Below are 12,412 nucleotides of genomic sequence, written 5' to 3' on the forward strand. Positions count from 1 at the left end.
ATTGCTAAACATGTTTTGAAAAACAAGCATTGGCTAACAACTTTGTAGATTTCGGTACATTGAACAAAACAGCAGTCAAAGATAAGTTGTTGATAAAGTTGTTTCCTTGTGCTTATTTTAATAAATACTGAATATTTGAATTAATTCTGTTTGAACATAAATTTTAATGATTTCTGTATTCGCTGTAGTCGGGAGGCTGCCTTTCGTATAAGGTATAAGGTATATAGCTTCGATTCCCAAATTAAAAAAAAACGTACGGGGATCGATAGAGAACATTGAGGTGAGTATAACAGTATATTTCTTTTCTTGCGGAAACAAAAACTACAAAAGTTATTAAGGGTCAAAGTTCAAAATTAACTATTTTTTAAATAAAAACTTCTTAAAAAGTAATATATGGATTTTAAAAGTTTTGACCTCAATCGATAGGAAATTTAGTTCCCTTTAATTTGATATACATACTTTATATATGCCTTGTTTAGTTTTCACAAAAATCTAATTAATGTACGCAGAATGGAATTCCGCTTCCCTTCTGCGTCAACACAGAAAGGAAAATTCTACTTAGGGAGGATTATATTTATATCAAATTAAAGGGAATCAAATTTCGTATCAAATGAGATCAAAATTTTTAAAATCCATGCATTCGTTTTCAAAAAATTTGGATTTAAAAAATTGTTTAATTTGAACTTTGAGTCTTAATAACTATATGTAGTCGTTATTTCCGCAAGAAAAGAAATATACCGTTATACTCACCTTAGTGATCTCTATCGATCCCCATATGTGTTTTTTAATTTGAGAATCGAAGCTATCCTGCATTTTTTCCAAAATTTTAATTCATTGTCGCGCCAAAATGTCATAGAGCACAGACGTCAAATCGAAATGTCACGCAACACAAATCTTGGAATTTGAGTTAGCTTTTTACGCACGCCGGTCAATTTCGGTTGGTCCCATACAAGATGTATATGCATGAGAAATTTTTGACAGTAAACTGCCGGCGTGCGTGAATATTAGGTTGGCCTGTAAGGCCCAATTTCAGATGGCCTATTTAAGTAGAGATTGTTGATTAACTTCCAATACTCATTTTCAGATCATACATTTAATCTGCACTTAAATGGCCAATATTGGCTATTTAAATATGAGATATGCAACCCTGTGTTTGTACCACACAACCAAGATTGATTGGTAGGTTGTTTAATCAATCCCACCAAATCCCACCAAAAAACAATCAGCTGTTCAGCACAAAATGTAAACAAAAAAGCGCATGCAACAACAATTTCAAGGAACAAGCAGCAGTGCTGCCAATTGTTTGGCATATTAAAACAAAGTGGATGTGAAACCCAACGTAAGTTAAATGGCATTTAAACAACAATCCACAATTAAACTTAAATGCCATTTAAATATTAATTTGAAATTGGCCCTAAGTAATTCACTAAGTAATTCGTGAATTACCCTGTTTCCATGCCACACATTAACAATTCGTTTGGCAGCTCTAGTTCTTGTTCTTGTTCTGCGGCATTTATTATTATTTTTGTGTACTGCAAATATCGAAGATGGAGCTTACATTTAAGTTATCATCTACAATTTTAATTTATATAGCGAATATTTTATTAATATTACTCTATAACTATAAAAAGTGCCAGCAATTGGGACCAGCTGGTGAAAACTTCGATATATTTCCGATAAATATTATAGAAGGTACCGATTCATTCGTCATTCGTATGGTAATTCGATCTAAATTACCTAATTCGGAAGGTAATTGGCAAGGCGAATGACGAATGGGAGAGCGAATTACGAAACGTGGAAATGCCGTATAAAGCGATAACTTTCGGTATTTCATCAAATAACTTAAAACGTAATGCTAACTATTATATCATGAGAAAACTAAAGGTGGTTACTCTGGCAATAAGAAATACATTTTGAACTATGCTTTGCTGGCAACCTTCTCACTTTTTAAAAAAAAAGAGATTTAGGCTACTCTGGCTCTCATGGCCTCATATGTATATCGATTAATTTAGTAAAAACGAGTATGTGCAAGACAAAAGCAAATGAAAACATTAAATTTTTACATAGGTGAGTAAATATACATAATTAAATGAAACATTTATTAAAGGTAATTTTTAGCAGAGATTTATCTAAGTTGCACAATTATACACATAGTAAATCACACTTTAATTTATCGGGATAGTTGCAAAGCAATAAGAATTCTATCGATAAATTAAACAAAAGCGTAATCGTTACTTGTTGGTATCTAGTTTTGACACAGCTGATTAAAATAAATTGCGCAGAGTGGTGGTGAAAACTTTAATCGTCGTAACAAAATTTAAGTTAAATTATTAAAAACAAAAACATCAAATAAAACAAAAAGTAAGCAGCAAACAATATGAATAAGGTAAGTAAACGCCACCTTAGAAGATTAATTAGTAATGAAAGAGCAAAAAACCGGGAGAAATTGAGGTTAGGTACAACTACGGCATGTGCGGCTGCGGAAGTTGCTAGAATTGCCGAAATTGAAGAAATGCCTCCGGATGAGCCAAGTTGCTCAACGGAATTACCTTTCCAAGAAAAACTCAAAATGTGGGCAATTCGTAATCAAATATCTCGGAAATCCTTTTCCGAACTCTTGGCGCTCCTTGCAAAAGAAGGTATGAATGTACCCAAAAGTGCCGAATCTCTTTTAAGACATAAATCTCTAGCTATAGTAGAAAATATGAGCCCGGGACTCTTCTGCAATATCGGCATTAAAACGCAATTAGAAAAAATTGCTGACCAATTAACTAATCACAGCACAATAGTAGTAGATGTTAATATTGATGGGTTGCCATTATATCGTAGCTCAAGGATGCAGCTGTGGCCAATTTTATTACGTATTGTAAATGTGCCAAATACATCGGTTTTCGCTGCTGGTATTTATGTAGGACAATCCAAGCCAGATTCTATAACAAAATTTTTAAGCGAATTTATTGAAGAAGTCGCAGAACTTCAAGCTTGTGGTTTCGAATGCAATGGTCGCTGCATTACGTTTCAGGTTAGGGCTTTTATTTGTGATGCGCCGGCGAAATCTTTTCTCTGCGGAATACCTGGGCACACTTCTCGACATGGTTGTTCCAAATGTAATCAAGTGGGCAAAAAAATTGAAGGCGTACTAACCTATAGTACCAACGTCGGAACGCTTATTTCCAACTCTGATTTTTTGGAACGCAAATACCCGTATAAACATATATCCGCTTTCAAGACCAATTTATCTCCTCTAGAGAAGATTAATGTTAATATGATTACGCAAGTTCCTTTTGATGTCATGCACTTAATTGATTTAGGTGTCATGCGCAAGTTTCTTGTACGAGTTATAAACAATAAATCGAACCATAAGTTGAAAAAAGGAGGCGAAGGTTAATATTTCTTCAAAACTAGTAGCTTTATCTTCACACATCACCAAAGAGTTTGTACGAAAACCAAGACATTTGGATGAAATAGCAAATTGGAAAGCTACCGAATTCCGCATGTTCCTTTTCTATTATGGAATTTATGTCTTAAAAGATGAACTTCCCGATGATGTTTATTACGAATTCCTCCTTCTACATTGTGCTTGCCGGTTATTGTTCTGCCCTAAAAATTATAGTGCTAATATTGATACAGCGGAAAATATATTAAAATTATTTGTTCAAAATTTTGCTCTTGTTTTTGGAGAAAATAGCGTTTCGTACAACGTACATGGTTTACTACATGTGTCAGAAGATGTTAAAGAACTAGGTGTACCGTCAAATTACTCCGCATATTCGTTTGAAAATTATCTACAAGTTCTGAAATCGTACGTAAAAAAACCAACACAAATATTACAACAAATTTCAAATATGCTCAAACACGAAAAAATTGTCACTGAGCCAAAATTTGCTGGATTTAAAATGAAAAATAATTGCATAAAAAGTTTTTATTCTAACGAATACATGTTATCCACAGCATGTCCAAATAACTATTGTTCTGTGAAACCATTTCAGTATATTGAAATACAGGAATTCGAAGATAAAAATAAAAAAGTTATAAAAGGCAAGAAATTGTTGAATTTGGAAAGCTTTTTCGCAGAACCCATTGATTCTTGCACATTGGGAATATGTACTGCAGACCTCACTCCCTCGTCTATTGTAGAGGAATTTTCTCTGGAGGATATAGAATACAAATTGATGTGCATTCCTTTAGGAGAGAAAATTCTTCTCATTCCAATTTTGCATACTTGCATGTAGCTATTTTTTATTAACTTAACTTTTCAATACTTTTATTATTACTTTTTTAACTATACTTTTATTACTTTTTGTTAAAATACGAGAACAATAATAAATTTATTTTTATTTTCGAGCACTTTCTAAAAAAATTCGGAGCGCAAAACCGCAGCACCTCGATGGCGGCGACCCCAGCAAAAAAGGCAAAATGTAAGTATAGATTATTTATTAATTATATTAGTACATAAGCTTAAAATCAATTTTAGATGCGAACAAGACTACTAACCCGGGGACAAGCTGTATAAGTCACGTCAATGAATGTATAATAGGTAATAAACTTCTGCAATGTGAAATTTGTGTTCGTTATACTTAACTTTCGTTATATTTTTAGAATCACGTAGAATCAGCGTTTCGACGTCGACCATTGGATATAACCTCGGTACATTATTTAATTATATACATACATACGTGACGTAAAACTTAAGCTACCAGCCTCTTGCCTCTTGGTAGTTTATTCTCTAATCAAAACCATATATTTAAACCGAAGTTTAAAACTTTATTAATATGTAGCACTGCTATTATTTTCGCTGCAGTTGTATATGAAAAACATATGTATGTACATACATATCGCCAACTGAATTGTAAAAGGTTTTGATTGACTATGATACATTTCATCGAATTACAAGTCCCCACATCGTTTTATCTAAAAGAACGTTTGTTAGTTATGGCTTTTTGCAGTTTAGGTGGCAATATATATGTATGTACATAGTTATCATTGGTTAGCCGATTGTAGTTACAGCGTTTTTAAATATATTACTTATAGAACCCACCGAAGGCGTTTTGGAAGTTGTGTGTTGCAGCCACTGCAATTTGTTTGAGAAGCAACTTGAAACAATTGATGGGAAGCTGGATCAGCTCCTTTTGACTGTCGAAAGGCAAAACACCGCGATTATGGATGCGATTGCAAGCCAGAAAGTGGTTACACAGCAATTGGTTCGCCAAGAGACGCAAAATGTACCTGTGGCAAAATACTTCCCTGTCTGCGATATAGCGGAAATGGAGGAGCTTGAGGCAAAAATTTCTTCTTTCTTATATGATCAGAACGTCGAGCTGAGTTGATTTATCCATGTCCGTCTGTCTGTCTGTCCGTCTGTTTGTATGCAATCTAGTCTCTCAGTTTTCGAGATATCCGGATCAAATTTGGTAGGTGGGTGTATTTTTATAATGTATTAATCATTTGTCGGAACCGGAAGAATCGGACCACTATAACATATAGCTCCCATACAACTGATTGTTCAGATATGAGATTTTTCGTTATAACTTCTCCATTTATGCAGCTACGAACATGAAATTTTGCAGCACTTGCACCCATTATCAACAGAATGCTTACAGTGAAAATAACAAGAATCGGGTGACTACAACATATATCTTCCATACATCTGATTGTTCAGATATGGGATTTTACTGTAAAACTCCTTTATTTGAACAGCTAAAACCGATAAATTTCGTAAGATATTTTATAAATAATAATACAAAGTCTACTGAGAAAATCGTCAAAATCTATGCTGTATAAGCTTTATCTCCTATAGCACTGATTGTTCAGATACCAGTTTTTGCGATATATCTCCTTTATGTAGGAAACTAAACCCAATAAATTGTGTTACCGGTTTACATACCGATCACATAGCAGTGAAAATCACTTAGATTGGTGCCATATAAAGTATATCTTCCATACCTCTGATTGTTTAGATGCGATTTTTTATATAAGTATGTAACTCCTCTATCGTTGTATGCAGATGTATGTATTTGGCCAATTTTATGCCCGATTTTTATTCAACTAACAGGATAAATATGTAACTTATGTTCATGTAAGTCAAGCCGGGTTTCATACGTTCAAATGTAAGTTGAATGGTTCGAATTGTTCTGAAAATCAGTTTACAACCTGGTACATTTTTCTAACTTTTCAAAAAGATTGAAATATTTTTCTTCATTTCCTGTAACCCTGTACATTGTGTATACATTTCCCATTAATATAAGGAAACATGCAATTAGGAACTTGCCAAACCTTGGAACCTCCTCACAAAATAAAATGTCATTTTGCTCTCTCAATTTTCCCTACTTTACAAGTTTCTTGGTTACATTAACACCAAAACGTGATAATTACTAGCAATTGTTTCAAACTATTTACTACTCGAACATCCTTATACGTTTTTAGGATGATGGCTAAAAAGTTCAGCGATGTGTGGCTCAACTTTTCGGAAGAAAAGGATCAAAAAGTAAAATGTCGAATCTGTGCGCAGCAACTTTCGGTTGCAAATAAATCAACATGTAGGCTTATAAGGCATATGAAGAGGAGGCATCCAACCCAAACAATTTCAAGGCAGCAGCCTGTTGACCCAGCTGAAGCTAATAATGATACGTCATTAATTTCAAGTTTGCCTTCCACGCGAAACTCTGACAATTTGTCAACCATAAAAATAACAAATTTTTTCACTAAACCACTTCCCTTAAAGAAGAAAGAGGAGATCGGTAGGCAGATCTTGAAAATGATTGTCAAAGAATACCATCCATTCACTATAGTAGAGGAAAAGGAATTTAAAACACTGGTTCATCTACTAAATGCCAACTACATGTTGCCGACAAGGAAAACAGTTTCTTCAACTTTATTAACAAATGCTTATAGTTCAGCAGTGGCTGTCGTAAAAGAACGCTTGACGAGAGCATTTGCTGTTTGCTTGACAGTTGATGGATGGACGTCGCGAGCCCAGGATAACTATTTTAGTGTAACCGCACATTACATTGTTGAGGGAGATAATTCAACATTTCTCGCATCAGATTTGCTAACTTGTGCATCGTACACAGAGCGACATACGGCTGTCAACCTAACGAAAATGCTGCAAGATGTGTTGAAGGAGTGGCAAATTGATAATAAAGTTGCGGTCATTGTTACAGACAACGCGGCCAACATGAAGGCGGCTGTACGTGGTATTGGATGGAGGCATTGGGGGTGTTTTGCCCATACACTCAATTTGGTTGCGCAATCGGGATTGAAAGAAGTAGGAGTTGTTTTAAAAAAGGTAAAACAAATTGTTAGGCTTTTTACTAAAAGTAACTATGCAAATGAGGAACTTAAACGAGCGTTGGAAGGGATGCAGATGCCGATTTTGAAAATAATAAATGACGTTCCAACTCGATGGAATTCTACATACGATATGCTTAAACGCTTTTTACTTTTAAAAACTCCATTGATCTCATCGTTAGCTCTGATAAAATCTTCTGCGCGGGTCGCAGACGAAGTATTAGCTAATGTCGAAATTTTAGAAAATTAGGAGTGGTTAATAATTGAGCAAACAATGCAAGTAATGGAAATGTTTCAAATAATTACAAATCTTATAAGTACTCAGAAGCATGTCAGTTCGTCTTCAATTATTTTGTATGTAAAGCAGCTAACGAAGCATTTAAATTCATTACAGAGCCGTGAATTAATTCCAATAGTGCACAAATTGGTGAACAATTTACTAGGTGGGCTTAGTGCCAGGTTCATCGACTTAGAAAACAACATTTTTATAGCGCAGGCAACAGTGTTAGACCCACGCTTTAAAAAATTTGGCTTCATAAACGAATCTAAGTATAAATCTGCTGTAGAAATGCTCTACAATAAAGTAGCAAATATAAGAATTTACACTGACGAAGATGTCATAGATGAACCAAGTGAGGCAACAGGTAGTGCGGGTAATGTCGAAAATGAAAACTTAGAAAAAGTTTGGAAAGACTTTGATGCTGAGGTTCAGCAATATTTACGACCTAACAACCAGGTGGCATCTGCAATAGTTGAATTAGACAAATATTTGGCTGAACCTATATTGCCACGTAAAGACAAAAATGGCAAATATCAATGTCCTTTGCTATGGTGGAATCAAAGGAAACATATATACCCCAGATTATATCAAATTGTAAAAACAAGATTGTGCGTTTCAGCTACATCTGTTCCATGTGAAAGAATTTTTTCACATGCGGGTCAGATAATAACTCAAAAACGAGAAAATATAAAATCGGCTAAATTAGCTAAAATGGTTTTTTTGAACTATAATATGGACAATAACGATTTCTAAGACTGATACTGATATACTCGATGTACCTTAAAAGAGATTTTAGAATAACTAAAACAAAATGTATTTACTTGTTTTCTAAATGCTTTATGCAAAAATATTTTTGTTATATTTTTACATTAAATATCTTATTAATTATACAATAAGTGATATATATTAAATATATATAAATACATGCACATAAACATATCGCACGTTTAATAATATACAGAAGTATTTCAAAATTTCAATTTTGTGGGAAAACACAATCAAAGTTTGATCAACTCATACAGTTGATATACAAAAAGACAGCTGAAAAGACCCATATCTTTGCGATGTTTGGGAAGTTTAACCATTTGTTGGGCTGAACAAGTTCTACATATCAAGCTTATTCATTGTATGATGAAATCTCCAAAACCGTAAATTTTGAGTTACATCTCTATATTATTAAACGTGCGATATATCGAAAACAATCCAAAATTTTGAATTTTGAAATTATGCGCTAAAAATGTACACAGAGCTTTTAATTACCTTAATGTTTAATGTATGCGCTGTAAGGCCAAAAGATATGTGTTTGTATGTGTAAGCTATAGCTAGCATAGATTTAAAAGCTGCTAAATCTACTTTTTATGAAAACTTACATTTGGATACAGTAAGGCCAAGTATTACTTGTTTGAAGTAATATTTTGTTTTGAAAACGCAAAACTTTTGTTATCAAAGTTTTGCAAAATATTTGAAGAAAATAAGTTGTAAGAAGTTTTGTTTTTCTCCGGAAAATTTAAAAAACAACTTTTCCACTCTCAGTGTCACAACTCAAAAATTACAAATATTGAGTTAAGTACACAGAAATAACCGATACTTCTACTTTGTGTAATAATTTCATAATGTATCGATTACCCATAGCCCACTAGAACAAAATATGTATTAATTTTTACTATGGGAGTAAATGTAAATTCATAACTTTAAAGCCGTTTTTACCGCGTTTGGTTTTTTTGATTTGTGGCACTATTGAAATAAATGAGCGATATGTAAAAATGTATTTTAAATTAGTGGAACGTTTTAAGCCATTAGAAACCAATTAAAAATCATACTGTTACTCTTTGATGCAACTGATATAAAAATATTACTTTTTGATAAAACCCTTCATACAAATGTTACTTTTTGGTTGGACTTCATTCTTTTTCATATACAACCTTAAATAGGTGCAAACTATGTATCTAGATTTACATACATAAGTATGCAGTGATAATAATACAGTACAAAAAGTAGTTGAATACAATTTTATACTAAGTTTTCTAATAAAATATCTGATGCAAAAACTCGTGTATACTTATAATTTGAAAAAATGTGGTTATGGGTGAGGGTTGTTTAATTACGGTTAAGTTATTATCGAAAATATCAAAAATTTATAGTTCCCCAGCTCAAGATTATTTTATGAAATCAAATACGTAAATAAATTCGTGAGAATGGGCTAACCAAAAGATCTTAACTAAATAATTTTAGTTCAAATACATACAACGTCACCAAGAGAAGTCACAGTTTGTAGCATGCGCTTTGCTTTTGCCTCATAAATCGGTTGCAGACATGTTCATAAAATCGTGCTAAATCAATAATCTTTTAGCGATGTTTTTTTTAATTTCTTGCACGCTCAATTGTTGCATGCATGAAATCTGCTTCCAAATGCCCGGACTCCCTCGATTGTCACAATATATGTAAGTGCAATTAACAACAAAGGGCATGGCCGCTGCAAAAATGTATTTCGGTTCTATAATTAATATACAAGGCCGAGTAAGCAATTTTATTTACAATCTGATTTAGTGGCATTTACAACTTATAAGCACAAGCAACTTATATTTAAAAGGATTTAAAATTTGGAGTACTTAGCACATTTGAATAAGCAGTACATTAGCTTATGGCGCTTTAGCAAAGTCTCCAGTTTTGGTAATAAGACAAAAGTCGACTAGGTGATCAGAAAAATTCAGTAGACAAGCTGTAAAGACAATAATAAAGTAGTAATAAAGAACATGTTAAACTATATAGGTAGTTTTATACCGCGATAATGTTGTCTTGGCCAGATGGTGCTCTTTTTGTTTACACAGTAGACACTGCCCCTTGTTTTGTATACCCGCAAAGGTTCTTCCGGTAACATGCACATACATATGTACGTCTCCAGCGTTTGTGGTTACATTAAATAAAGATGCCACGAATTTCGCTATCACGTAACCCTGCCAAAAGCCTTTAAATATGTACACATTGAAGCTGAGGAAACTACATTTGGCCACCAATCTTCCAGCAATACTAGGCACACTGATTGCTTTTTGCTTTTGATTGCAAATATGTGTTTCTTTGCGGGTACTTTACCTGTATTATAGAAATATATCCAGTATGTATATTTTGACAAAGTACACAAAATAATTAAAGAAAATAATCCTCAATTACCTCAAAATTTCACCAAACTCTGCCAATTATCGTTTTGTTTGGCAGCTTACTTTGACACATATGTACATATTTCTCATGTTTATGTTTTTTGGCAATTTTTTTGACATTTCAGCAATGTGGATTGGAAGCAGTGTTGCCGCGAATCGTTTTTTAGTGGTAGCCAAATCCCTTTAAAAAGGGCTAAAAAAGAGCTAAAAAAGTCGTTGTGGCTAAAAATGGTAGCTAAATTTTTTTACTTACATATACATATATAAGTATACACGTAAACATTTTCAATAAGTAAAAGCGAAGGTACACAACATGCGTTCGCCGGCAAATGCGTCACGCCGTCAATGTCAAATAAAATTGAACACGTGCGTTTGTATGACAGCTGTTACAGACGACGCCGTTACGAATGCGTTAACGCAGTTGCCGTCGTACGTAAACCAACTCGCTACTTTTCTGTTGCGTTCATGCGTTGACATTTGAAATTACATTTGTGGGTTTACAAAACAATGAACGGCACAACGCAAGGTGTGTAACAGCAAATTTTTCAACGTCGTCAACGCATCAACGGATCAACGCAACGCCGCAGCAAATAAAATGATGTACCTTCAGCTTAATGGTATACCTAAAACCTTTTTGTATAAAATAGGAATTATACGACACCTGCTTGCTGGCTCCATCAAGTGATTGTTATATCAGGCTCGAAGCATATAACTTACCAGCATGCTGGTACAATATTTATTTCTTTATTAATGAAGTCCACTAAAGATCGAAATGATTACAGCCGAAATTTCATAATTTTTCTACCATTTTGTTAAACATTGTTTTTTTTTTTAATTCACAACGGCAATATCGTGAACTTAATCTTCCACAAACACGGCTTTGACTCATTTAGTGAAGAAATTTCCGCCACAATACTTTTTACTTAGAAAATTGAGCTAATTGCACCACTCACGACACCAGCATGCTGGTACAATCATAAAATTTTCAAATAATTTTTGAAGTCGCACCAGCAGCTGGTACAATCACACCACAAGAACATGCACGGTCAATCGACTTGATGGGCCATTTAACAATAACTTAACTTAACTTATCTATTTTAAACTATAGTTAAAGCGTTAATAAATAAGTTAACAGCCCTAACACTTTTACAGTATGTATGTATAAAAACGTAAGGAACATACAATATATATATGTAAATATCAGTCTTCCTTAGTTTAAAAATTCATCTCTTACATAAATGAAAAAAAAAATTAGATCAAATTAAGCATGTACAACTTTTTCATGCCAAGTATGAATAAATTCTCCAAAGGGCTAAAAAAAGGGCTAGGGGCAATTTTAAATTTATGTGGCCAAAAAAAAGTATGTGGTAGCTAAATCTAGCCACCAAAGGGCTGAAACGGCAACACTGATTGGAAGTGTGTGGGTGAGAGAGCTGAAAACTTGCGATTGTGGGTGTTAAGGTTAGCGCCAAGGCGAACTCATTTAGCGCCGTCTTGAAGGGCATTTTTTGCGAATTTGCCTTGGTCTCGTGTGTTTCGTGGTGTTAATGGCGCTAACGCTGTTCATATTTTGGTGTTGGCGTTCAACTCCGACAACGGCGTTAACGCAATTGCGCCGCTCAGCGCAGAGTTACCCATGTCTACCACGATTGAGAGAATACAAAGGTTGCGCCGATCTCGGACCGCTATT

General features: G+C 34.0%; 1 protein-coding gene and 1 long non-coding RNA gene across 2 annotated transcripts in view; one reads left to right on the forward strand and one right to left on the reverse strand.

Moving 5' to 3' along the window:
• The first annotated feature begins 2,259 nt into the window (after nucleotides 1-2,259).
• LOC118749115 overlaps nucleotides 2,260-12,412 on the forward strand; it is a 15,974-nt gene continuing 5,821 nt past the window's right edge. The window contains exons 1-5 of the mRNA XM_036483888.1: nucleotides 2,260-2,386; nucleotides 4,346-4,418; nucleotides 4,475-4,537; nucleotides 4,600-4,647; nucleotides 5,032-5,279. Coding sequence (XP_036339781.1) covers nucleotides 2,378-2,386; nucleotides 4,346-4,418; nucleotides 4,475-4,537; nucleotides 4,600-4,647; nucleotides 5,032-5,279 — 441 coding nt within the window. The 5' untranslated portion in view covers nucleotides 2,260-2,377. The remainder of the gene's footprint in view (nucleotides 2,387-4,345; nucleotides 4,419-4,474; nucleotides 4,538-4,599; nucleotides 4,648-5,031; nucleotides 5,280-12,412) is intronic.
• Nucleotides 10,020-10,825, reverse strand: LOC118749129. Its single transcript, XR_004994161.1, has 3 exons — nucleotides 10,736-10,825; nucleotides 10,349-10,657; nucleotides 10,020-10,286 (listed from the first exon to the last, which is right to left on the reverse strand). It is a non-coding gene; the product is annotated as an uncharacterized LOC118749129 (long non-coding RNA).

Source organism: Rhagoletis pomonella, unplaced genomic scaffold (genome assembly GCF_013731165.1).
Source record: "Rhagoletis pomonella isolate Grant_MI unplaced genomic scaffold, Rhpom_1.0 Rhpom_scaffold_00001, whole genome shotgun sequence".
Lineage (NCBI taxonomy): Eukaryota > Metazoa > Arthropoda > Insecta > Diptera > Tephritidae > Rhagoletis > Rhagoletis pomonella.